The sequence below is a fragment of the Megascapheus bottae genome, chromosome 2, assembly GCF_031878675.1.
Source record: "Megascapheus bottae isolate mThoBot1 chromosome 2, mThoBot2.hap1, whole genome shotgun sequence".
Taxonomy (NCBI): domain Eukaryota; kingdom Metazoa; phylum Chordata; class Mammalia; order Rodentia; family Geomyidae; genus Megascapheus; species Megascapheus bottae.
The window spans coordinates 86184704-86211820 of NC_143510.1; the positions used below are offsets into that span (position 1 = coordinate 86184704).

At 42.8% G+C, this 27117-nt stretch overlaps 1 protein-coding gene across 1 annotated transcript; it reads right to left on the reverse strand.

Moving 5' to 3' along the window:
* Positions 1-1425: 1425 nt before the first annotated feature.
* Prdm4 (PR/SET domain 4) lies at positions 1426-27053 on the reverse strand. The gene is made up of 12 exons (XM_090328580.1): positions 26994-27053; positions 26546-26807; positions 22614-22747; positions 20722-20907; positions 17599-18393; positions 13039-13188; positions 10854-10972; positions 8535-8620; positions 6718-6845; positions 5387-5701; positions 3929-4097; positions 1426-2892 (listed from the first exon to the last, which is right to left on the reverse strand). Exons 2-12 carry the CDS (start codon positions 26554-26556, stop codon positions 2583-2585), a joined length of 2403 nt encoding a protein of 800 aa, XP_090184706.1. The 5' UTR covers positions 26557-26807; positions 26994-27053; the 3' UTR covers positions 1426-2582.
* Positions 27054-27117: the final 64 nt, after the last annotated feature.

Consider the following 27117-nt stretch of genomic DNA (forward strand, 5'->3'; position numbering starts at 1 on the left):
TGTGAGGCTCACAAATCATCTGTTTCATGGGAAAGACATACGTTCTCATCTGCTGCCCTTAGCCAAATGTCTGTACTGATGGCTTTATTTGCCTGGCAAATGTTATAACTGCCCAAATGCCCTTGGCCAAAAAAAAGGCTCCCCATTCCTGTATCTGCTGGTGGCAATACAGACCACCAAGTTCCACGTTCCTTATGGTGATCTGAGACCACTGTTCTGGAAGCTGCTGTTTTGATGCTACCAGGCAGGTGCTCTACCACACGAGCCATACCTCTAGCTCTTTCCCATTGGTTATTTTTGAGCGAGGTCTCCCTTTATGCCACAGCTGGCCTAGACTGCGATCCTATTGACATTTCCATGTGTTACTGGGATGACAGGTGCACACTGCTGTGAGCAGCCATTGTTGAGACAGAGTCAGTCATGGTTTGGCTGTGATCTCCTGATCACCCCCCCAAAAGTAAAAAACATTACAGCTGAGGCTTCATAAATCCGAGAGGTGGAAACAGTCGACTCATCACACCCTGCCCCTGGTACCCACTTACCCAGTGGCAGCATGTTGGTGACCTGCAGAGAAAACCCAAAAGGGTGGTTACTAATACAGCTTGTGAGGCGACTTGGAATGTGCCATTTAATACCAAAGGGGTAAGAAAAGGAAACCGTGTGAGACACTGTTGAGTAACCACAGGTACATTCTATAGGGGTTGCCAAAAGGAAACTCCCATGCCGTTGAAAGGAAGAGAGTTTATTGTGAGAGGGAGAAAGCAAACCTCCAGCCTCACAAGATGGAGTCGGGTAGAATAAAGAAAGCTATGGCGAGAGGAGAGAGATTATATAGGAGGAGGGAGTGTGGTGACCTCAGAGGATGGGCATTTCTCCATACCCTGTCTGGGACCTCCCATTGCCCCCAGGCATGCCAGTTGCCTAGGTTACAGGTGCTGGGTGGGTTCTTCTAGGGTGTAAGCCAAGGGAAAGGGGCCATTTCACCAGATGGACCTAACATTCTCCTTTGCTTTGGGAGTTTTTGACATTAGTCTTAACATGTGGGCAATATTTCCCGACTGCTGAGTAAAGGGACTCCAGCTAGATAGCATGTGATCAGGAAGACAGCACTCCTAGCACCAGGGTCTCCTAGGAGCAGGGGAGCTCACCCCCCAGGGAACCTTTGGCAGAAGCTTCATGACCCACTGCAGCTGCCGGCCCACCAACTACCCTGTGTGGCCTGCCCTCAACCTTGGACCTGCTAGTTAGTTCTTAAGGGGGTAGGGAGGGGAAGGGAGGGGCATCACAGAGAAACCATCAGGAGACACTCTCAAAGCTAAGAAAGTCTTCTCCCACTTAACCTCAGAAGTCTCAAGATGCACTCGGATTCCCTGACTCACTCATCTTCTTCCACCATGAAGTAAAATTACAAAAGGAATCTTGTGTTTTAAAAAAAAAAAAATGCATTTTAATCCTTTCTGGAGGAATACAGATTTGAATGAAGTACATTCATTCCATAAATACCTTAGCAGCAAAACCTTCCCACCACAGTCCTCTGCTCCAGCAGCTGAGCTTCAGTGAGGGATGTCCTATCCACTGCCACCTGGAGCCCTCGTGCTTCTTCATGAAAGCTGCACCTGCCTGCTCACAGGGGCCTGAGCTCAGGTCTGTGTGGTGGTGACCACGAAGCCATCACATCAAGTCTGCTGGGATCTTCCACGCTCATCTGATCAGGTCCTTCAGCAGAGCTTCAAAGGCCTAACTTTGCAAATGTCCGTATTCACTTGAAGTCATCTGCTGATTCCAGCTGGCAACATTTAATGTTGTCTTCCTACAGATCCTCAGGAATAAAGCAAATATAAAATGTTCCCTTCCATGGGCTGAGGTACCACTCTGTCAAGTGGACCCTCTTTGAATGACCCAAGACTCAATGGGAGAGAGACATGGCTCAACCAACCTACAAGGGCTCCACATAACATTAACCAGCTGATTTCTCTGGCTTCCATCAAAGCTAACTCCTTGCATGGTAGCCCGGTCTCACACTCCCCTCCCTCCATCACTGCTCAATGGCTAACAGCTCCTTTTCTACCTGCCCTTAGGAACTTGCTGTAACTCCCAAATAGGCTGGGAAAGGCGAGCGCAGAGGCTGCTTTGAACCTGTGACTACAGCTCAGGCTGCATGCTCTGCCCCAGCCCAATGTGCAGTGTGTCAAGTACACAGCTCTATACGTGACCATTGCTAACTGGGATGGCGGTGGGGGACAACTGAATTTAAGAGTGTTACCATGTCATGGGGCTGTGAGAAAAGCAGAACAATGTGAGAATCTGAAATAAATCACATTTTCTTGAGGCATAAATCCATTTCTAAAATTAAGTAGAGAAAGAATAGATCTCCAAAGTTGGCCCCTGCCCACCCATCCATCACTTTTAAAGTGTTTCCACTCAGACATCCTTTGTAAGTGCTTTATCCATTCCCCAGTCTAGTTTTGACTGCTAGCTGGAAGGAAATCATAAACCACTTCGGATAAAAACCCCTGTAGTGGGTAACTGCCTAATGTATGTCTTTCCCTTTGTGTTTCTGTCCAAAACAACTGTGTTCTCTTTCATTTATGTGCTGCAAGAGACTCTTCTGCTGAATATAAAGCACTGCTAATGCTACAGTCTTCTGACCCCACAGAGTCCGCAAGGTCTTCCTCCTCAGAGTCCTCCTCCTCCTCCTCCTGTGCTGAAGAGCTGGAGGCGGGCCCTTTGCAGGTCTTCAGGTGGCGGGTAAGATGGTATTTGGTTAGATAAGCCTTTGTACATTTTTCACAGACATAATCCCGCTTTCCTTCATGAGAATTGAGGTGCTTCTTTAAGTGATTCGTTCTTAAGAACAGCTTATCACACTTGGGACACTTGATCTGGCGTTCTCTAGGAGAAACAGAAGAAAACACTTGGTTTGGGATTGCAAATGGCAACAGAGGCACACAACTCACTTTCCATAATCTCGGGCCCTAATCAGAGACATACCAACCTGTGTGAAGGGTTTTGCAACAGATCTATGGAAACACGTAAAACACAAGCAGTTTTAAGAGCAAAGGTTTTCATGTTTACAATTCTCTGCAAATGGGACCACCCAGCATACATATTTCTTCACAGATACGAAGCTTCCTGCCCTTCAAACTACCAGGAAGTTGGGCTGTTCCTGCTGATCAGCTTAGGTTTTCCTCTTCTATAGTAAAGGCTCCCTAGCCATTTTTCTTCCATCTCCAAATCTCTATCAGCCAGTGCAATGCCAGCCATCAGGAGGTTAAATTTTTAAATATGTCAAATTAAAAAGCAATGCCAGGGGGCCAGGAGCATAGCCTAGTGGTAGAGAGCTCATCTAGCATGCATGAAGCCCTAGGTTCAATTCTTTGGTACCATATACTCAGAAAAAGTCAGAAGTGACACTGGCTCAAGTGGCAGAGTGCTAACCTTGAGCAAAGTGTCCAAGAACAGTGCCCAGCCACTGAGTTCAAGCCCCAGGACTGGGGAAAAAAAAAAAAAAAAGCAATGCTGGTGGCTCAGGCCTGTAATCCTAGCTACTCAGGTAGGAGGCTGAGATCTGAGGATCATAGTTCAAAAGCCAACCCAGGCAGGAAAAATCCATGAGACATTCATCATTAATAAATTACAGAAAAGGCCAGAAATGGAACTGTGACTCAAAGGGGTAGAGCACTAGACTGGAGCACAAAACCTCAAGGACAGTACCCAAACCCCAAGTTCAAGCCTCAGGACCAGCACCAAAAAAAGGACAAAAATACAGAAAGCCTCTGTGATAAGTAAGTACAGAAAACAGACAAGAGAAATCTTCCACTGCTTGGCTGTATTTAGGAGGGCATCTACTTTGTACCAGGGACAGAAGACTCAGCTGGCACCCAGATACCAGGCCACACTCACGTGGCTCACTACCCAGGCAACCTACTGTGTGTGGATGAGCACGTGCTGCTTGAGGTCCTGCCTCCGCATGAACAGCTTGTCACAGTAGTCACACTTGAGATTCTTCTCCCCGGTGTGGATGACCATGTGAGACTCCAGATGCGCCTTCTGAGTGAAAGGCTTGTCACACAAACTGCACCTGTAGTTCTTCTGGCCTGCAAGTGACCACGTTATCACCGTGAGTGAAACAGCTGCCGGCACACAGTGTCTACACACGGTGTGCAGCAGAGGCAAGGAGAAGCACAACGGAGAGTTGCCTGGAACCTTACAGCCGTTGAAGCCATTTAATTCATTCTGCAATCAGAGCAAAGTGAACCTGACCTCTATTGGGACGTCTTATCTAAATATGTACATACATGTGTTTCTATGCATACACACCCCTTTCATACTTGACAGAGAAAATTCTGGGGAAAATGTCATTCATAATCCCCAGGGCCCCACCTAACACAAAGAACTCATGAATTCTAGCACTTCTCTGGACACTCTTAAGCTATACATTATGAACGATAAGCTACATTCTGTACTTTCCTCTTTTCTTAAAGCATGTAACCTCGCAGACCTGAGATGAAGTCCTAGGTAAGAATACACAAGTAACACCTCCTCTAAGCCAAAAGTTAGTAAAGCTAGTGCTCTACCACTCTGAGGTACTTTTAGGTTTGGGGGTCATACAAAAGTCTTTGCTGTAGCCGGGCACTGCTGGCTCACAACTATAATCCTACTCAGGAAGCTAAGATGGGAGAATCACAGTTCAAAGCCAGTCCCAGCAAGAAAGGCTATCTCCCAATAATCACCAAAAAGCCAGAAGCAGAGCTGTGCCTCAAAATGGCAGAGCATTAGCTTTGAGCACTAAGGTCAGGGACAGTGCCCAGGTCCTAAGGCCAAGCCCCAGAACTGACCTCCCAAAAAGTCTCTAACTACTCAGCTTAATCCAAGCCCAAAGAGAGAGCCTGGTTTACATGGAGTTTAGAAAATAGTAGTCCAAAGATCACAAGGCAGAGTTTGCCCGGCAATGTTCAAAGGGAAACTTGCTGGCTGCCTCAGAGCTGGGCCTGAGTGGTAAGCTCTGAACGGCTCTAGGGAATTCCCTTTACATCCCAACGCACTGACCAAATTTCTCATTCTGAATTACACTTTCCCAGTTACCTTCAAACTACCACAGGGCCACCTCTAATAATGGCCTAGCGCTTCCTAGACACCTCAGCTCAGTTATCTACCCACCTCACTTTGCCACTCAAGGAGGTACCACCACCAGACATCTGGGTTATTTCTCTGACATATAACTCCTGCAAAGCCTTTAGGAATGCCATCTTTATTTCATTATTATTATTATTAAATTACCTTTAAGTAGTTATACAAAGGAGCTATCATTCAACAACCAGGGGTGCCATTTCTAACTGTTGTGACTCTCCCACTCCAGTGGTCAGTGGATATGCATGTGGCTTACCTGTATGTATCTTGAGGTGGGTCCGTAGGTTGCTCGGGTCACTGAAGGCCTTGCTACAGAAATCACACTTGTGGGGCTTCATTCCCATGTGGCCCATGATGTGCACGTGGAGCTTGGAAGGAGAGATGAAAGCCTGCGGGCACATGGAGCACTTCCACTTCCGCTCTTTGCTGTGGCCCGGCCCTTGGCTGTTGCCGTGGCCCTGACCAGGGAGATGATTATGGATGTGGCTGGTCAGGTGAGCTTTGAACTCTGAATAGGAATTGCACTCCTTGCCACAGTTACAGAGGTGTACATCAGGGTGTTCGGGAACACCTTTAAAAATTAACAAAAATAAATACATCAATTTCCTGATACAGCACTTTCAAAGCTGCTCCTTTCTCAGTGCTGGTACTGGGGACTGAACTCAGGGTCTGCACTTGCTAGGCAGGGGTGCTATCATTTGAGCCATGCCTCCAGTTCCTTTTTTATGCTATTTTTGGGAGTGGGGTCTTGCTTTTTGCTCAGGCCAGCTGGGCTGCACTTGGGCATGTCACTGGAGTGGCAGGTATGTGGTGGCATTATGCACACCTTGTGGCTTGGGCACAGCTTCTTGGTAGCTGGGACAAGAAGTAAGCATCACAGTACCTAACCCCTGGTTAAAATGAGTCCTGAGGACTTTTATGAACAGGCTGGCCTTGAACTACAATCCCTGGATCTATGCCTCCCTAGAAGGTGCGAATACAAGCTTAAGCCACCACACCTGGCTTCAACACATGATTTTTAACATTAATAACTGCTGCTTGCAATTCTCCCTTCTATAAAAATTTCCAACTTTCCCATTATCTGTAAAATTGTCATGTTTAAAGCTCTGTTCCCAGCATCCAAAAGAATGTACTAGGCACACAAAAAGCACCTGGTAAATGTTAAGATTATCAGTCCTCTTTCCCAAGGAAACTATTCCACATTGTGTAGTGCAAACTTGCTGCTACACAGCCCTCGTAAATATGACTATGGAGAAAGAAAGCTAAGGCACATTAATCAAGGGTATTTGTTGACTTCATGAAATTAAATCTCATCACTGAAAACTCAAATTGTAGCCTTAGAAGTTTAAAAGTCCCAAATCAAAGTCCTTTAAAAAAACTCATTTCACATGGATGGATATATTAGTCCATTACATTCATCTTGGGAAGAGACTTTTAAACTACCCCCAATATTTAGTAACTTGCTTTAATATACACAGTAAGTTTGTAATTTATTTCAACTTCCCTGTAAATCATTAACAAAACGTTTCCTGTTCCTTGCTGGTTTTACTACATAAGATTCATGATAAGTAAGCCTTACAAACTCACCCATTTGCTGAGCATAATCCCGACTATAATAGAAGAGTAGTTCATTTTCAGGTGGGATGTCTTGTGAGGTGCAGAAATAGATTTTTCCATCATGGGGATAAGCAACCAAATTCTGTTCTTCACGGTTCCTAAATTACCAGATATAACAGACTGAGCACATTAATTCTGTTGAAGAGACAGAATCTTACTATGTTGCCAGGGCTGGCCTCAAGCTTCTGGGCTCAAGATTTCCTCCTCCATAACTTCCCAAGTACCCAGACTACCACTGTGCCCCACCACAAACTTCCTTCTTTCTGTTGGCAGTGTTGGTGCCCAAAACCTCCTTGCCCATGCTAGGCAAGCTTCTACTACTGCTGCTACACTACGCTTTGCCCAGGCCACTTCAGGCTAGTATTGTGGAATATATCCAAAGCATGTCACATATCCTATATGAAAGCTTAAGCAGAACTGTTCCCTCCAAACCATTTCTGCAGTCCCTATATTCCTCGAGGAGGGACTTGGAGTTAAACAGAATACTCACTTCAGTACAATAGCTGGTTGCTTTTGTACTGAGAAAAATCAGAGTCAGAGGTAAAAAATGTGAATAAAACCTTAAAAAATTTGAATAAGGCTGGGAGTATGGCCTAGTGGTAGAGTGTTTGTCTAGCATGCACAAAGCCCTGGGTTTGATTCTTTGGTACCACATATACAGAAAAAGCCAGAAGTGGTGGTGTGGCTCAAGTGGTAGAGCACGAGCCTTGAGAAAGGCTCAAGGACAATGCCCCGGCCATGAGTTGAAGCCCTAGGACTGGCAACAAAAATTAAAAAATTAAAAATTAAAAAATATCGAAGAGATAATGAACTAACAAGAATCAACTCCAGTAATAGCACTTAGAGCCAAGAGCCTATACAAAGAAAAGGCATTCACTTGCAAATTCAATAGGAACTATTTTCTTTATTATGCTGATATTTTTTAAAATTTTTATATAAAAAACAGTTTAATATATTCTGAATTATAATCACAATTTGCCAAACACAACTAGAATGATGATGTTAAAAAGTATCAGGCACGGGCTGGGAGTTTGGCCTAGTGGTTAAAGTGCTTGCCTAGCATGCATGAAGACCCGGGTTCGATTCCTCGCTACCACATATAGAAAAAAAGCCGGAAGTGGTGCTGAGGCTCAAGTGGTAGAGCTCTAGCCTTGAGAAAGTCCAAGGACAGTGCTCAGGCCCTGAGCTCAAGCCCAGGACTGGCAAAAAAAAAAAAAAGTATCAGGCAGGTTGGGAGTTTGGCTTAGTGGTAGAGTGCTTGTCTAGCATACACGAAGACCCAGGTTTGATTCCTACATACATAGAAAAAGCAGGAAGTGGTGCTGTAGTTCAAATGGTAGAGCTCTAGCCTTGAGGAAAGCCCAAGAATAGTGCTCAGGCCCTGAGTTCAAGCCCCACAACTGGCAAAAAAAAAGCATCCGTCACCTTGTACACTGCAGTGACTCACACCTTAGAATCTTAGCTACTCAGAAGGCTGAGATCTGAGGAGCATGGTTGAAAGCCAGCCCAGGCAGGAAAATCCATGGGACTCCTATCTCCAATTAATCACAGAAAAAGACAAAAGTGGTGCCGTGGCTCAAGTAGTAGAGAGCTAGCCTTGAGCAAAAGAACTCAGGGACAATATCCGGGACCAGAGTTCAAGCCCCAGGACAGGAGGAAAAAAAAAAATCATCAGGCCTTAAGTATATCCAGGTATTGGTGGCAATGTGAGTTCTTCAGCTCTTTCATGTTTTATGTAAAGCTTCCTACTGAAAAACATCTGATAGTTGCCATTTTTTTTCTCTTACCTGGCTTTGCGCACAAACATCATCCAATTACATTCATTCTCATCAGTTGTAATGACACAAAATTCCAGGACACCATTGTGGTATATCTGTCAACAGAAAGCAAGTGCACATACCAAGTGAACTGACAATGATACAGAACAACATGGAAATGGCTAGCACTTTGGTTGACTCACGGGCATTAGGTACCAGCTTTCCTAGTCCTTGTGAAAATAGATGGCTATCCTGACACATGCTTGCTGCCTCATCAGTCCTATTTCCAGAAACAGGATAAAGCTGGTGCTCAATGGACAAAATGATTGTTACTGATTTAAATAGCCATAAATGACGCCACACACACACACACACACACACACACACACACACACACACCCAAAAAAATAAATAAATAAAACAAGGGCCGGGAGTTTGGCCTAGTGGTAGAGTGCTTGCCTAGCATGCACAAAGACCCGGGTTCGATTCCTCAGTACTATATACATTGAAAAAAGCTGGAAGTGGTGCTGAGGCTCAAGTGGTAGAGTGCTAAGCCTTGAGAAAGTCCAAGGACAGTGCTTGGACCCTGAGCCCAAGCCCAGGACTGGCAAAAAAAAAAAAAAAAAAAAACAAGGTACTGATCTGTCTTCTTCACTATAAAGACGGCACAGAATGACTGACTGTCCTGAGGACACAGGCCTACGCTCCTCATTATATTTACAGTTAAACCTAGCAATCCTCTGTACTCTACTTCACACATCAAAACCAAAGCCCCATGGACAGTGCCATTCACCTTCCCAACGACCCTAAGACCCACTCTCTCCCTACTTCAGTTCTGCACATGTCATTCTCAGTTAACTGAGTTTCTACACAAACATGGTATAGGATTAACTGCTGTGTCAAGACCTTGCCTTCCCATGAAAAAGCCAGAGAAATAATTGTAGTTCCCAATTCTAGAATTGTAGTTCAAGCTAAATATTTGAGAAACATTTTAGCTAATTTAAAAACTAAGATTTTATTCTATAAATACCCAAAGCTTCAGCTACCACAAGTGTTAAAATATGTAAAAATGATTTATTATTGTATTATCTCACAAAGTCAACACTAAATCAGCTTTTTGTTGTTTGGGGTTTGGGGGAGGTTGGTGGAAGAGGGGGAAGTTAGTCTCTTTTTATTCTTTTGGTACTCTCTTCCATGTCTATTCCCATTTCAAATGTGGGTACTGGTAAGAGCATGGTAATTCTCTAATGTAACTCAAAAATTACATTCATTCTCTTTTTGATATTCCAATCTCATAAGCAGAAGTCATCTAAAGACAGTCTCATGATTTCTAATGACAGTCTACAATTAGCCTTGAATTTCTCCAGAACTCTACACAATGAATTTAAATATCTATTAAACCAAGAGGAATCTTCTCAAGTGAGATTTCAGACAACCTATATTCACATGTATTTTTCCTAAAAACTGATGAGTCCTCTCCAAAGAAAGCACTGCCAAAAGGAAATGGAGTACTGACGAGGACACAGGCCCCATGTGTCTCGAGCTGGTGGAGTGGGGATGAAATCTAGTGGCAGTCACAAGGACAGGGGGTGGAGTCAAGGTTAGCTAAGACTTCCCAAGCCTAATCCATCCTTAGGGAAAATCCTACGTGGAGTCACAGCCTCCTCGTGGATGTCCAGGAAGGCAGCATGCCATGTGGATTCATGTTTTCACCAAGGAAAACCTGGTTGTCAGTAATTACTAAAGGCGCGCTTTACTTTTTCTGCAGCTGCCTTGGAAGTTTTTACTGTCTGCTCTCTAAATCTGCCTTTGAATGATTTCATGTTATCTTTGATGCACTTCCTATAGGCGTTTTTGTAAAACTGGTTTCTTGTAAATGCTGGCTTTTGGCAATGTCCACTCCACATCAGGAAGTGCTTTCGTCACCTCCACTCTCAGCCCTTCTATCACTGAGTAAGTCATCAATGTTACCTGCTACCTCCAGACACAGCTCATCTAAGATTGCCCAGACCTGGTGAGCAGGCCACAGCTCACTGTGGCGATGAGGTCCTAGTGAATGGTCACGATGAAGATGGGAGGAAGACAAGGGCAGCACTAGCTTAACAGGAGCTCAGCCCTCAGAGGATGTGAAACAGCCCGAGGGACACACAGAGAAGGGAAGAATGAGTGGAAAAGCCTATCACTTTATTCCTTATTTGTCCAATTACTATTGCTTTGCTTTGTATGTCTTGGTTACCAAGAATAACACAGAAAGTGTAATAGTAAATAAATGACTGACAGGTGGTTGCACTGTTAACATTGAGTCCAGAATAACTCTAACCTGGTATCATACAAGGTATCAATACTTACCTTCCAGATGTGGTTAACCGCCTTGTCTGTCCACTCTGCAACTTCCATAGAGTGACTTTGCTGACCAATTAGAGGCCCAAAGCAAGTACGCACAGGAATGGTTTCTGCCGTCCAAACACCTGCCAATGGACAGACATCAGTTACACAATCAGTAATTTAAACAACCAATTGTATTCTGAAACAGGGGCTCAACACCTTGCAAAGAATCTCATTTTAAGTGAATCCAAGAACTACTGGTATGTCAGTACTGCTAAGAAAAAGCTAAGGCAGTGGTGCCAGCCTGTAAAATGTAATGAGCACATTAAATGGGCTCAAAAGCAGTATCAGAAATTCCCAAATCTAGTTTTACACAAAAGAAATCTGACCATGTCTCTCCCAATACTTGAGTTAATACACACACACACACACACACACACACACACACACACACAAAGAAAAAAACAGAAAACATCATTCTGTCACAAAAAATGTAACAATTACTACAGAATAAACCTGTAAAATATTTTGTGATCTAGACTATCTGAGCGCACTTAAAAAGTCCATGCCCTTGTGGATATTAGAACTAAACAGTACAAGAGAAATGACTCAATATTTGGGTACCCAATGTTATGGACATGGTCTTGGAGATAAAAACATAAAAGACATAAAAATCTGTGATGTGCTATATACTCTATAGACATAATGTTTTATTATATAGATTAATATGTATCTATAAAAACCTTCAGCTTAATTTTAATTATGTTCTAAAACCTAAGGGCCAGTGATTATATATAGAAATTCAGTTCTTGAATACTTGTTTGTTAAACATGACATTTGAAATACGATGTAAAAATCAATGCTAATAAATTGTTTAATAAAAAAATCAGCAACAAAAACAAAATAAATACAAAAAACAAAAAACCCATGCTCTATATCCAAAGGAATGTAAGTCAATATACAAGAGACGCCTGTTCACCTGTGGTTTCAGGTGCATTTTTCACAATAGCTAAGCTATGTAATCCACCTAGGTACCCACTGACCAATGAATGGATAAAGAAAGACTTGCGGAAGCTAGATGTCAGTGGCTCACACCTGTAATCCTAGCTACTCAGGAGGCTGAGATCTGAGGATTGAGGTTCAAAGCCAGCCTGCATGAAAGTCTGTGAGACTCTTATCTTCAATTAACCACTAGAAAAACAGAAGTGAAACTCAGGGACCAGAGCCTAGGCCCAGAGTACAAGTCCAACAACAGACAAAAAAAAAAAAAAAAGAAAATTGCCGTTTTCATCAAATACAGTTAGATTTTTTTTTTTTTGCTGGTCCTGGGGCTTGAACTAAGGGCTTAGGTTCCATCCCTGAGCTTCTCTGTGCTCAAGATAAGTGCTCTACCACTTGAGCTACAGCACCACTTCTGGCTTTTTCTGTTTATGTGATACTGAGGAATTGAACCCAAGGCTTCATGCATGCTAGATAAGCACTACCACTAAGCCACATTCACAGCCCCGCCCCAGAAAAAGTAATTTTTTTTTTTAATGAAACTTTCGAAAACAAAAATGTTCTGGCACTGGTAGCCTATAATCAATCCTAGCTATTCAGGAGGCTGAGGTTCAAAGCTAATTTACAAACTTCTCTTTTGGTCAGTTGTGGGGCTTTGACTGGGTGCTGTCCCTGAGCTTTTCAGCTCAAGACTAGTGTTCTACCACTTTGTGTCACAGCACCACTTCCAGTTTTTCAGTGGAGATAAGAGTGTCACACTCTTTCATGTCCAGGCTGGCTTTGAACTGCAATCTTCGGATCACAGCCTCCTGAGTAACTAGGATTACAGGTGTGAGCCATCAGCACCCGGATTTACAAACTTTTGATCTACGTTTCTTTTGTGCCACACAATTACCAGTGGAAATTTTTCCATGTTTCAACACAAGAAATCACATTTCAAGCAATGTGCTGTTAGAGCATTTCAAGTCTTTAAAAGTCTAAGCCAGCCAGGATTCTTTCCTCTATTCAAGTCTTCCCCCACACCAAAAAAAAAAAAAAAAAAAAAAAAGCAGGGGGGGTAGTCTCCCAAGAAAAATTTTCAACTTTTAGTTATCACCACCAGATAAGACAAATATTCCCTAAAAGCATAAACTTAAGACATAACTGGCCTTTAGAGTAACTCTTAAATTATATACATCTTGGTGAAATTATATGGTTCCAAGATGCTTACCAACTTCCGCTCCCACAATTGACTGGCGTAGAACCAACTGCTTTGGGAGAGAAAGTCGTGCTCTGCTCTCTATTGGAGTGTCAGGAACAAAAGTCACTGGTCCGTGTTCAGGGCAGTCTGAGGGGTAGGCTCGGTCACAAAGAGTGCACCCTGTGGACAGCAAGTTTGAGAGACACACATGGGTATAGTTCACACAGGCTACATTACTACCGTGATTTTTTTTTTAATGTAGGTGCTAATTACAAAAATATAAACAATAAGCAGCAAGGTTATAACAGATATTCTGATCAAAGAGTCATCTTTTTATACTAAAATGTATGTTTATTCTCATGTCTCTTCAGATTTCATTAAGATTTGATTTTCTTTTGGTTCAACAGGACATTACCTATTCAGTATATAAAAGATTATTAAAAAATAAGTTTTAAAAAATACTGGAGATTTTTTTTACTCCTAGATATATACCCAAGAGAACTAAAATCATGTTCATTCAATAACTTACACACAAATTCTCAAAATAAGCTGGAGCTGGTGGCTCACACCTGTAATCCTAGCTACTCAGAAGGCTGAGATCAGAGGACTGCAGTTTTAAGTCAGTCCCAGCAGGAAAGTTTGTGAGACTCTTATCTCTAATTATTACCAGAAAACCAGAAGTGGGGCTGTGGCTCAAGTGGTAGAGCACTAGCTTGAGCTGAAGAGCCCAGGGACAGTGTCCAGGAGTTCAACCCACATGACCACCAAAAAAAAAAGTATTCATAGTAGACAAAAAGTGTAACCAATCAAAATGTATATAAATTCCTAACTGGATAAACAAAATATACATTCACTTCTAGACTATTATTCAGCTTTGAATTAAAAAAAAAAAGTACTGAGACATGCTACTCTGATTAACTATTACAATAGTATACTAAGGATAGATGATTATAGATGGGAAATTTCTTTTAGGAAATTTCCCATCTATAATCATTGCCAACCTTGCTTTTTAGTGAATAATAATTGGGTTTGTCTCTGTGTATAACTCTCAATCTTTTTTATTTTTGTTTTGTTTTCATTAAATCTGTGCTGTTAAAAGCCTCACAGATTAAATTTACTAAATCTTTAAGTGGGATTTGGGTACCCATTTTCTGTTCCTGTAGCTTATAACACATATCTACTGCTTACTGGCTAATAAGATAACCCCATGCTGGGTGCTGGTAGCTGATGCCTATAATCCTAGCTTCTTGGGGAGGCCGAGATCTGAGGCTTGCTGATCAAAGCTAGCCCAGCCATGGCACTGCACTGGAAACTGAATGCCCTGTGAAGGGGTGATGGTATCTAGGGACATGCTGCTCTGCCATGAGAGGAAACACTAGAGGACTGTCCCTCTCTTCAGGGGGGAAAGTGTATACAGAATGACAAAACCTTGAGGGCAAAGGTGCCCAAAAGTTGCCACTATTTCAGTCTCAGTCAACTCCTAATAGGCTATGAGAAACTTTGAATGTCTCTCAATATGGCTAAAAAAATTAATTCTAATAGATAACAAGCCCCGATTTTATGCCTCAACTGACTTTCCTGGAAGTCAGTGAATGAAAATGTGGTGACGGATGTTGATAAAACCACAAAGATCAAAAGTTCACTGTTTCCTGACTTAAAAGAATATTTTGATGCCTTCCGATCCTGATCATCTTCTGGTCCTAATCTTGGCAGCCTATCAGCCAAATTTCTTGGCAACTGAATTTCCCATTTTACCTCCTAAAGACTGAGAAATTATTTTTTTTTGAGGGGAAAGGAGTCCCCTTTTCCAGACAGAACCAATAATCCATGCTCAGCAAACATAGTTATAGAAGACTGATCATGGGCTTTCTCCACTCCTTTTAAGATTAAAAGGGACCAAAGTCATCTGATTAGGAGGGGAAATAAATAGAGAGCTAGGAAAAAATAAAAATTTTAACATATATCAAAAGGGCCAGACTCAGACGTTAAATCCCTGAGCTGAACAAGCAGGTCAATTCTCCCACCATGCCTGTTTTTAACGTTAAATTTCAAGAATAGATGTAGGAGAGGCTGTCTAAATTTGCTTTCTCCTCTGAAATGGCTTAAAAAAAAAAATATGAGAACTCTTCATGAATGAATAGACACAGAATGAAAAACATGTCTGGCAAAAGGAAATCCCAAAGGCTACCAGGTAGTGTTTTGTGTGAGACTCACCTGTCTTACCAATGTCTAATCTCATTGGAGTAAGAATTACTCAATTATGTGTATTTTGGCCAGCCAAAAAAGTTTAAAGGCCATACCCAGGAACTGCTATTTTCAGTCCTTAACTTCCATTTTCTACTCCATTTCTCCTTTTTCTTTAACCCTATTATGCCAAAATAAATCCCTGCTAACACTTAGAAAAGGACAGATAAAAAAGGCCATATACCATACAACTGCATTTATACAAAATGCCTAGAATAGGAAAATGCATATAGCAAAAGATCATTTGATGCCTGAGAATGGTATAGTAGTAAAGAGTGAAGAATGACTGCTAATAGATAAGAAAGGTCTGTACAGGTGATTATAACTTTTGGAAGTAAATATCTGTGATAACTGTACAACTTTTCAATATGCCAAAAATTCACTATTGTGCATTTTAAAATGCATACATAAACAGTATCTAAACTAATGATCTTTACGTTAATTTCCATATTGGATAAAAACATGAACTTGAGACTTGCAGGGTGAATACTGGGGGTATACATCCTTGTATCACTGCAGGCTTCCTGCTACTCCTGAACCTTTCTTCCTAGTTGGTATACTTCAGAAGAAGCTCTTCCTCTGCTGCCCTTTCCTGTCATTCCTAGCCCTCTTCTTTCCCTGTTCCATATTCTCACTCATTGGTTTCATCCCACTACCATGACCACAAATACAATCTGGCCATACCCTAAATATGATGATCCCTAAATATTTCCAGTTAGATTGATCCTATTCAACTCCACACTTTCTTAGACCCTGAAACCAACTTCGCTAACACTCCAAACATCAAAAAAAAAAAAAAAAAAAAAAAACCTCCCTTCTACCTTTCATTATTTATTCACCTCATTAATCTGCTTCAGAAGCCAGGACTTTCTTAACCTTGTCCAATCCATAAGTTCCACCAACTTCTCCAAAATGTCATCTATTTCCTTCACTGGAGTTAAAGGATGACTGGAAAACTGTCACCTTTCCTGTGAATGATGGCACCATCTTCTCAATGTACGTCCCTAGCCACCCTTACATCTTCACAGAAGTTCATCCCAACCTATTTCTTAAAACCTTTGGTCTTAGAAGACTGTGTCTGGCTCTAATCAGGTGACCCCTCTCCTCATTCCCATTTTACACTTCAACAAATCTGAACCATTCTTGATTAAGGCTCTAGGCACCTGTAGGTGCAAACTCCTGGCTTTCTGTCAACTGTTTACGTGTTTCTTGTCCTTAAGGTCTATGCTAACATATATGTTACCTCCTGACTTTCCACACACTGCATATTTTCCCTCAGGCTGCTTTAGCAACAAGAACTTAACTCCACCTTCACATAAACCATTTTGTGATGCAACAATTTGCTGGTCATGCCTTCTATCACACTACAGGTTCCTTTAAGGTATATCCTGTCTCTGTACACTGCTCTATCCTCAGATCACAAGATAAGCATGCAATAAGTACACATTGCATGCATGAATGAAACACAAACATCAAAAACCTACCATGTTGATATGACTTTGTATTACTGCCCAGGAAAAATACATTTTATATGTCAAACTACAATAATTTCCAGGTGGTAAATCATACCTGTAATCATAGCTACTCAGGAGGCTAAGACCCAAGAATCACAGTTCAAAGTCAGGGAAGGCAAGAAAGACCATGAGACTCTTATCTCCAACTAACTACTAGAAAACCTGAAGTGGAGCTATGGCTCAAAGTGGTAAAGGGTAGCCTTGAGCACAAAAGCCTGGGGACAGTGCCCAGACCGAGTTCAAGCTCCAGAATCAACAACAACAAAAAACGAGAAAAACAAAAAAACCAAGCCTACAATAATTTATATGTATTCTGAACAACAACAACAAAAAGTATTTCATTTATATCCATCTACATTTCTCCAGTTATATAAGTGATTTAATTCTTTTTTGGTCTTATGTTTAAAGAGCACAGTGAATGTCATCTAGATTTATTCTACAAAGTTCCATGCTATAACCCTTATTTGTAAAGCCTTAAAAAATACCTTAAATATTATCTGTAAATAAGTTTATCTAAAATACAGAAGTGACTACTTTTATGTTTCTTTCGTCTGGGAGGATACTATTAAAAAAACAAAAAAGCCAATGAAATGTTTGTCTTTCTATTATACTACAATACTTAATAGCACAGTATTTGGCATATCTCTTGGCTTATTTGTGGTAAAGGTACCACTTCAATAAAAGGATCAAACAGAGGCAAAAACAACCTCCAAAGACTAATTACTTTCTATATATACTCTTTTAAATCAATGCTGAACACTGACTAAACCTAGTAGGGATAATGGTCTTTTTAAACCAAAAGTTCTAGAAGAGAAAGGCTAAGCACACTCACAAATTGTAAACAAGGTTGCCATGTTTTCCTTGTTTGAATTGGAGTCTTCCATTTGCAGTGAAGATGGTACAAAAGAAAGACTGTCGGAAGATACATCTACATGACCTGTTCCCATAGCAACCTCCTGGGTGATGGAGGAGACAGCCACAGGTTCTAGGCTGAGGCCAACTTCATGAAGGGAAACAGATTCTAGGGAGGCAAGGTTGTGTGAGGTAGAGAGTGCCACGCTTACAGAGTTGGTGCTCATAGCCACGGTGTGGATGGAGTCACTGAGGGCACTGTCCGACATCCCGTTGACCCGATTTGCAATGTGGTCTGTCTCCATAACCACAGGGAGCTCCAGGCCATTCCCATGAATAGGCAGCACACCGCCATGTCCTACAGAGTCTGCTGTCAGGTTGTTGCTCACAGAATCCACGGAGAGAGCTTCATGACTTCTGGAGCCATTTGGAAGCTGAGAATGCTCGCCTGCAACCCCCTCCATTGTAAGCTCCTCTGCCATTCCATCTGTTGAAATTGGGCTGGTAACCCTGGAAACATTCTCCATAGTGATTGTTGTGTCCAACGCCACCTCATGGCCATCACTAGGATGAAGACTTTGGGCACCATGTGTGTTCACAGAACGTGAGTCTATAGAAACAATGCCTGGTTCTAATCCAACATTTCCATTGGATTGATAGGGATCTAGTGCTGAAGGGTTGTTGGCAATCGATAGTGCTGTATTCCCATCCACATTGATAGAGTTGGGGTGGATGTACTGAGGAGGTGGTCTATCTGCTAAATAAGACAGAATACCTGAGAACAAAAAAGATCAGAAACTTCTTACTACATTGTTAACCATTAAACAAAATGTCAATTGCTAGAAACTAGTTCCTTCAAATACAACCAAGGTGAAATTATCTACTTCTTTAACCTATCTATACATAAAGTACTTTATGTAACCTATATAATACATAAAGTACTTTATGTATTATAAAGAAATAATTTTGAGAGGTCAGTTGTGGGGCTTGAACTCAGGGCCTGGGTGCTATCCCTGAGCCACTTTGTGCTCAAGGCTAGCACTCTACCAACTGAGCCACAGCTCCACTTCTGGTTTTTTGAGGGTTTAATTGGGGATAAGAGTATCATGGGGACTTTCTGCCTGGGCTGGCTTTTAACCTCGATCTTCAGATCTCAGCCTCCTGAGTAGCTAGGTGCCTAATTAAGTACTTTTTTAAATGGTGACATAAACATACCATCATTTTTCTTGTCAAACTGCAATTTCAATAACTTGAGCCTGGCTTTCTTGGAGGCAAATTATAAATAATTTAAGTGCTATTTTTAGTATTCACATGGTTGCAATCCCTACTCGTAACACGCAAACATTTGCTAAACAGAAATAAGTAGGGCGATGGTGGCTCGAATCTGTAATCCTAGCTACTTGGGAGACTGAGTTAGGAAGGATTATAGCTCAAGGCCAAACTGGGAAGAAAAGTTCAGGAGTCCTGAACTCAAGAACTCTCCTCCTCAATTTACAGCTGGGCATAGTGGCACATGTCTGTCATTCAAGCTATACAAGAGACAGATTGGAAGGCCAGGCCAGTTGGGACAGAAGTCTGCACGATTCCATCGCCTCAGAGAGAGTCCACAGTTGCACACAGGGTCCCATGCCTGTGACTCAGCAGTGGCAGGAAGCCTATAATATAGGCAGATGGTGGTTCATTTACACACGCAGGTATGTACAAACCCAATCTTTACAGTCACTAGTGAAAACAAGGCTGGAGAAGTGGCTCAAGCAACAGAGTACCAGCCTAGCAAGTGTGAGGCCCTAAAATCAAACCAGGTACCACAAAAAAAAAATGAAACAGTGAAAAGATTTAAAAGCACATCTTTTGTTAGATCTCCTCATTATATACTAAAGTTTTGACCTATTAAGTAAACACATTAAATGCGAATCAAAACAAATCACAAATGCTGTTGAAATTCTGTTAAAACAAAGCAAATACGTAAGATGGAAACCAGTTATTCCAGCTTAGCTACTATAATCCTAGCTACTCAGGAGGCTGAGATCTGAAGATCGAGCCAGCCTGGGCAGGGAAGTCCATGAGATTCTTCTCATCTCCAATTAGCCACAAAAAGCTGGGGAAGTGGGGCTGTGGCTCAAAAGGTCAAGCACTAGCTTTGAGTGGAAAAAAAAAGCTCCGGGACAGCACTGCGGACCAGCACAAAACAAGTGAATATATGCTTATACACCTATATACAGACAGATTGGGTTTGGGGGTTCTTCTTCTTTTGCAATGCTAGGGCCACAACCTTTGGCATGCTAGCTAAGTGCTCCATCACTGAGCTATACCTTGAGGGTCTCCATCCTCCAATTTAAACTTGTACTTGAGAGGATGTGGTGAGATGGTACCAGCTGTACTGTTGGAGTGAATTACTAAAATGGCCTTGGAAAGTATATCTATTAACAACTTCAAAAGTGGCCACACCCTCTTGTACAAGAGAATCCATTTATGGTAATCTCTCTGTAAATATTATATATAAACACATTTATAAGAGGGGCTGGGAGTTTGGCCTAGGTGCTTGCCTAGCATGCACGAAGACCCGGGTTCAATTCCTTGGTACCACATACTTAGGAAAAAAAAAAGCCAGAAGTGGTGCTGAGGCTCAAGTGGTAGAATTCTAGCCTTGAGAAAAATCCAAGGACAGTGCTCAGGCCCTAAGCTTAAACCCAGGACTGGCAAAAAACAAAAAACAAAAAAAACACATTTATAAGAACTAACTGGTAGGGAAACCTAGGAAAAACAAACTTTCTAACCATAAAGATTTAGTAAGTTTGCAAGGCACAGTGGCTCATGCCTGTAATCCTAGTTACTCAGGAGGCTGAGATCGAAGGATCAAGGTTCAAAGCCAGCCCAGGCACTAAAGAACAGGCACTAAAAAACATGAGATTCTTATTTCCAATTAACCACTAGAAAACTGGAAGTGGGGCTGTGGCTCAAGGGATAGGGCAGTAGCCTTGGCTTGAGCTGAAGAGCTTGGGACAGCACCCAGGCCCAGAGTTCAAGCCCTATAACCCACCAAAAAAAAAAAAGGTCTGGCTCCATTCTTTAGGAAATTTCCTAACAAGAAGATAAAACTTACCAGGTAGAATGGTCCTGAAGTAACTGCTCTCCAGGTGAGGATAAGGTGGTGGAGGTAGAGTGTAGTTTCTTTCAGGTAACCCACACATCACCCCTCGATCCCCAATACCCATTGGGAGCATGAGAGACAAAGCAGAAGGCAGAGAGCTCAAGGAGGGTCCCAGGTTTGGAATTGCCACAGGAAGACCTACAAAACAAAAAATTCTTAATTCTCACCTCAGTAATCATTAGTATTATGCAAATATTCACAAAACAGTCTAGTTTCAAAACCAGTTCTCTACTTTTCATGTGTCGAACGAATCCTCCTAAGTCACTGCCCCTGTCATTCACAACTAAAATCCTAATTCATATAGCACTTAAAACTAGGGGTACCTGGCACGGTAGCTCACATCTGTAATCCTAGCTACTCAGGAATCTGAGATTTGAGGATCTCGGTTCAAAGTCAGCCCAGGCACTAAAAAGTCTGTGAGACTCTTATCTCAAATTAACCACTAGAAAATGGGAAGTGGCGTCTGTGGCTCAAGGGGTGGGTGGTAGCTCTGCACTGAAGAGCTCAGGAACAGCACCAAGGCCCAGAGTTCAAGCCCACAACCACCACCACCAACAACAACAAAAAACTAGGGATCAGTGTGGTTGTGGTACACACCTGTAAGTGCAAGTACTCAGGAGGTAAAGATTAGGAGAATCAAAGTTGAGCCACCCTGGGAGAAAAGTTGGCCAGGCTCCATCTCAGCAAGTATACTATGCTACACGGGAAGCATACAACTTCTATGCGGAGCCAGGTGCCAGTGGCTCGTGCCTATAATCCTAGCTACTCGTGAGGCTGAGATCTGAGGATCAGAGTTTAAAACACGTCTGCGTAGGAAAGTCTGTGAGATTCAGCTCCAATTAATCAATAAAAAAGCTAGACATGGGTCTGTGGCTAAGAAGTAGAATGCTAACTGTGAGCAAAAAAAATTTCAGACAACATCCAGGTCCTGAGTTCAAGCACAAAAAGAATAATTTTTTGTGGAAACTTGAAAATAAGGAGATTTTAGTTTCATTGCACTTTACTAAATAGATAATTCTCCATAGAGAACTATTCAAACATCTTAAAATAACTTTAAATATTAACAACTAGTTTAGTAATGTCTAATACAATCATAATGTAATACACTCTTCCAAATCAATTGCTTACTTATATCTTTTACATTTCAATAAGAGATAATAAAATTTGACAGAAAGGGGTTTATATAGCACAATGAAGGGTAAGAACAAACTATTCTTGCATCTTTCCCTGGGTAATAATGCTAACTTGCTTCCATAATTTTAAGCCTAGTACATTTGTAATTGCTCAGTTTCAAACCTAGTGGAAAATGAAGCCCAATTCCCCATATTTGGGGAACTAATGAGTAAATTTAACTGGTTGTCATCTACTATCCCAGAGACCCTGTGCCAAGGTGTGAACCAAGACAAGTAGTTAATCCCAGATACTATCAGAAAAATAAAAAAAAAAAATTAAAAGCCTGCTACTCCTATTAGAACTCTGGAAGTCTATAAAACTTTTCTTCCATGCAACCAATGTGGAACTGCCTTTAGGCCTGCCCATGTCTCTTCTGCCCTTAAAAAGTGTACAGGTGGCTCACACTTGTAATCCTAGCTACTCAGGAGGCTGAGATCTGAGGACTGCAGTTCAAAGCCAGCCTGGGCATGAAAGTCCAAGAGACTCTTATCTCCAATTAACCACCAGAAAACCAGAAGTGCTGTGGCTCAAAGTGGTAGAGCACTAGCCTTGAGCTGAAGAGCTCAGGGACAGCATTCAGGCCTAGAGTTCAAGCCTTTCGACCAACAACAACAAAAAGCACACAGAACTGATCAGAAAAATGCAGTGACTCTCCCTCACCACCCACCGACCTGGGGCAGGGATGGCACTGTGAGTGGGGGAGGCAGCCAGGCCCAGGTGACTTCCTGAGACCGGCAAGGCATTGCTCACAGAGGAGGAAGTCAGCTGCTCCATGCCCACTGGGCTCAGGTTCATTTCATTCATCCTAGGAAAGAGCACACACAACCATTTACACAAATAATTACCTCAGTGATTCCATTAAGTTATCCAAGAGTCTGAATTTGTAGGGTGGAGGAACAGAATCTGACCAACTACTCATTTTGAAGGCCACAACTCTGAGAGAGCTGATGTCCTAGTCTCTCTAGAGGAAACAGACTCAGAAATTTCTAATGTCACTGTCATACAGCAGAGACAGAAACACTACCCAAAGCAAAGTCCACAATCTGTACAGCATACTGGCAAACGTGGGTTGGTTTCAAATCATTCAGCACTTTCCTCTCAATAGTTAGTCTCTGACAGCATATTACCACATATTAGTACTTTTTTTAGGCACTCTGTTTAAAATTACCTCATTACTTTTATCAGCAGTTAAGGTGATACTGGGTCTCATCAATATTATCAATGGAGTGTCCCCTAAGGTTTAGTACTTTAATATAGTCTTTATAAATATCATTTTAATCAATATCAAGGCTCATTATGTAAGTTTTGCTATAACTTTATTAAAATGTCTTTCGAATCATCACACAACTTCTGTAAAATAAGGTAGATACGGAAACTAAGGTTCACAAAGCTGAGCACATGCACAGATGCAGAGCAATTTAATGATGGCCCAAGACCTCCCATAAAGCACTGCCAAAATGGTTCTAATCATATGGGAGTTTTAAGATACACAGTCCATGAGTTCTGAATAATCAATCACCTACCCTATGCAATCTATCGTAAAGTGCCACTAGAAACAACTTTGGCATAAAATATTGACCTGAGCAAGCCATTACTGGAGGCTGTTACCAAAAAATACTGGATTATGGTAAGAACTGAGGCACTGTCACCATAATCAACATTTAAAGCGGCTGGTCAGCAAGGTATTCAATGACCTCCAATGCTTACAGTGGCATCATGGTAATACATCTTTTCTGTGTGCTAGGGTACACAGAGCAGCTGGGTTAAGGCTATTTGGTAGACAGGACACTGGCCATGTACAGGGACTGGGTAGGGCTGAGGAGCAGCAGGGGAGATGAATCAAATGCAGCTATACAATGGAAGTATAAATAGGTTTATATTTCTGGAAAACATCAATGATATCAGTCAACATGAAACTAGTAATAGCTACTGAAACCCCCAAACTCAACACTTAAGTTAGCTTGCAGCTATCTTATGATAGCTAATGGCTTCTTTGGGATATGAGTTTTGTATTCTTTCGTAGAATAATAAAAATCCTCTTGATGTACATATGGTGTACTTCATTTGCCATGTGGCTTTAGCTGTCTTTTCAGGTAAGGGTAATGAATTTTGTATTGCTCCATCCAATTGAAATCTTACCAGAATACCTAGTCTATACAAAGCTCCATATCCTTCATTGATGTCTGGGAGCTTGTATAAAAGGCAAAGTAGATTTTTTTTTTAGAACTATTTTCTTTTTTGCCTTTTCCATTTTATAATTTTTGGTACTAGGGATTGAACCCAGGACACTGCACTTACTAGACAAGTGCTTTTCCACTCCCCCCCTCACCCCAGTCCTGGGGACTGAACTCAGGGCCTGGCTTCTTTTGCACAAGGGTAGCAGTATAACACTTGAGCCATGGCTCCATTTCCTGTAATTTTCTTACTACAAATAAGAAATAATATTTTCTTAAATTAGATTTGAGTCAAAATCCTAACTCTGCTTCTGACTAGTTATGGGATCTTAAGTTTCTTACAGCATAAGGATTAGGAGAGAGATGTAAATCATGTAATGCAGGGCCTTATATATGGATGGCAAGGAACTCCCAGACATTAATGAAGGATATGGAGGTTTGTATAGGTTAGGTGTTCTGGTAAGATTTCAATTGGGGGCCGGGAGTTGGCCTAGTGGTTAAAGTGCTTGCCTAGCATGCACGACCCGGGTTCGATTCCTCGGTACCACATATATAGAAAAAAGCCAGAAGTGGTGCTGAGGCTCAAGTGGTAGAGCTCTAACCTTGAGAAAGTCCAAGGACAGTGCTCAGGCCCTGAGCTCAAGCCCAGGACTGGCAAAAAAAAAAAAAAAAAAAAAGATTTCAATTGGATGCAAAATACAAAATTCATTACCCTTACCCGAAAAGACAGCTAAAGCCACATGGCAAAAGAAGTGCACCATATGTACACCAAGAAGATTTTTATTATTCTACAAAAGAATACAAAACTCACATAGCCCAAAGAAGCCATTAGCTATAAGACAGCTGCAGGCTAACTTAATTGTTATGTTTGGAGGTTTCAGTTGGTTTAGGAGACTTTTATAACTTGTTATAGGGGCAATCATATCAAAAATAACAACCACTAGAGCCAATGACCTACAAGACATTGGTTAAAATAACTGTTTTAAAGTAAAAAAAAGAAGTTTATAACTTCAATTTCCATTTTGAACCTCCTTTAATATTCACCTATGTACTGAATCTCAAAATCAAAATGGTGTTCTGTTCAAACTAGTTCAAACCAGAGTTTAATGCCAACAGCTCAGCAGATTTCTGCTTTGCTGTGAGTCACTAAAATGTGATGACCTCAGCAGTCAGAAACTAAAGGTAACTAGCACCCCACAGGCAGAGGAAGGGAAGCAATATACTAGGATCTTCTTGAGACTTCCCATTCCAAAGTGCAATTCTAACTGCCTCCACACAAGGGGTTCTCAGAGACCAGCTTGCAAGCTAAAGTCAAGAAACTAAGTCCTCTCCTTTTACACATAAAAAAAAAAAGTGCTTCCTCTATTCTTCCATGGTTTACAATTTCTAGTCAACCTGTGGAACCATTTGCTAGTTGTTTATCTCACATCTCCTCCGTGGAGTAACAGAAGAGGCTAAGTGAAATGCAGCCACTATGAAAAATGCAAGCTTCAATTATTTCAACCAATTTGTGCTTTATCCTCCTAATTCTAAAATACAGTTTTTGAAAGGATTCTGCAGTAGCGGACGTTAGATGCAGAACTCTGCATTATTTAAAGTACTTTAAATAATGGACGCTTGGGGGAAAGCCAGTGTGATGGTGCACACCTGTCATCCCAGGATTTGGGAGGCTGAGGCCAGGAGATAGTGAGTTCGAGGGCAATCTGGGCTACATAGTAAAACTCTGACTCGAAATATTAACTCCTGCACTGGTGGCCAACACCTGTAGTCCTTGCTGCTCGAGGCTGAGACTGTGCTTTGACAACAATACAGGAAGAAGAGTCCTTGAAACCCTGACCTCTCAGTAATAGCTAGAAGGGAGGTGTGACTCAAGTGGCAGGGTGGAAAGCCTGGAGCGGAAAAAGCAAAGTAAGAAAGGGAGGGTCACGGGCCCCGAAAGCCAGCCTCCAGTACTGGCACACACAAGAGCTTTTTTTTTAAGTGTAAATATTTTACTAGTAGGAAAGCTTGCAGAATCAAGAACTCTCTTAAACTAATCGAGTCTACCATTCCTGCCTAATCGGCGGCCTGCCAAACTCCAAGGTGAAGCGCGATGATGACGTTAAAAACGCTGTCCTGATTCAGGGAATAAACCATCAAACATCACATCGACACAGGGAAAAAAAAAAAAAAAAGCTGTCACACGAGGTGCGTGGCTTTCTGGACCCACCACTGCCACTGGAGAGGTCAATGGGGCGGGGGAAGAGGGTACCTCCAAGCCCGTCCTAGTTTCTCCGTGATGCGGTCGTTGCCCTAGGAACCCCAAATCTACCTGTCAATCACGCGTGCGACCTTCTCCGCGGGGCGGCCTGGATCCCGGGGGCCCCCGCCGCGGCCGCAGGTCGTCTCAAGCCACGTCCCCGCGCCCCCCACACACACACCCCACGCACCTGTGATGCATCTGCTCGCGGCCAGGCGTCGGAGAAAGCAGCGCGCTGCGCGGGCGGCATCAGGCGGCGCGTCCGGCGTCTCGGGGCCGCCGCCTCGGGCTCACAACCGCCGGCCCGCCGCGGCCTGCGGTCCCCGGGGCTGCCGGGGGCCGCCCCGCTCCTGCCGAGGGCCGGCGGCCGCGCACCCCGCCGCGGGACGAGGCATGCCGGGGGCCGCCCGAGACCTTTCCTTCCAGAAGCGCCGGGAGGGGGGCTGCTCGAGCTGCGGGAGGAGGACGAGAGCGGTCACCGACGCGGGGGGGACGCCGCCCACCCCCGCCCGCGACCCACCTGGCCAGCGAGTCGCCCCCTCGCCACCCCGGCCACCCGAGGCGCGGCGACTCCGGCGCCTCCCCAAGGGCCCAGCAGGCCGCCCTCGCCCGCTCGGCCCGGCTCGCGCGCAGCCCACCTGCCGTCCGCGCGGAGGACGCGCGTCTGCCCGGTCCCTTTGTTCCTCATCCGGCCAGAGCTCGCCCCGGGTGCCCACGACCCCGCGCCCCCCGGGGCCGCTCCCCTAACGTTTCCCGCGCGGC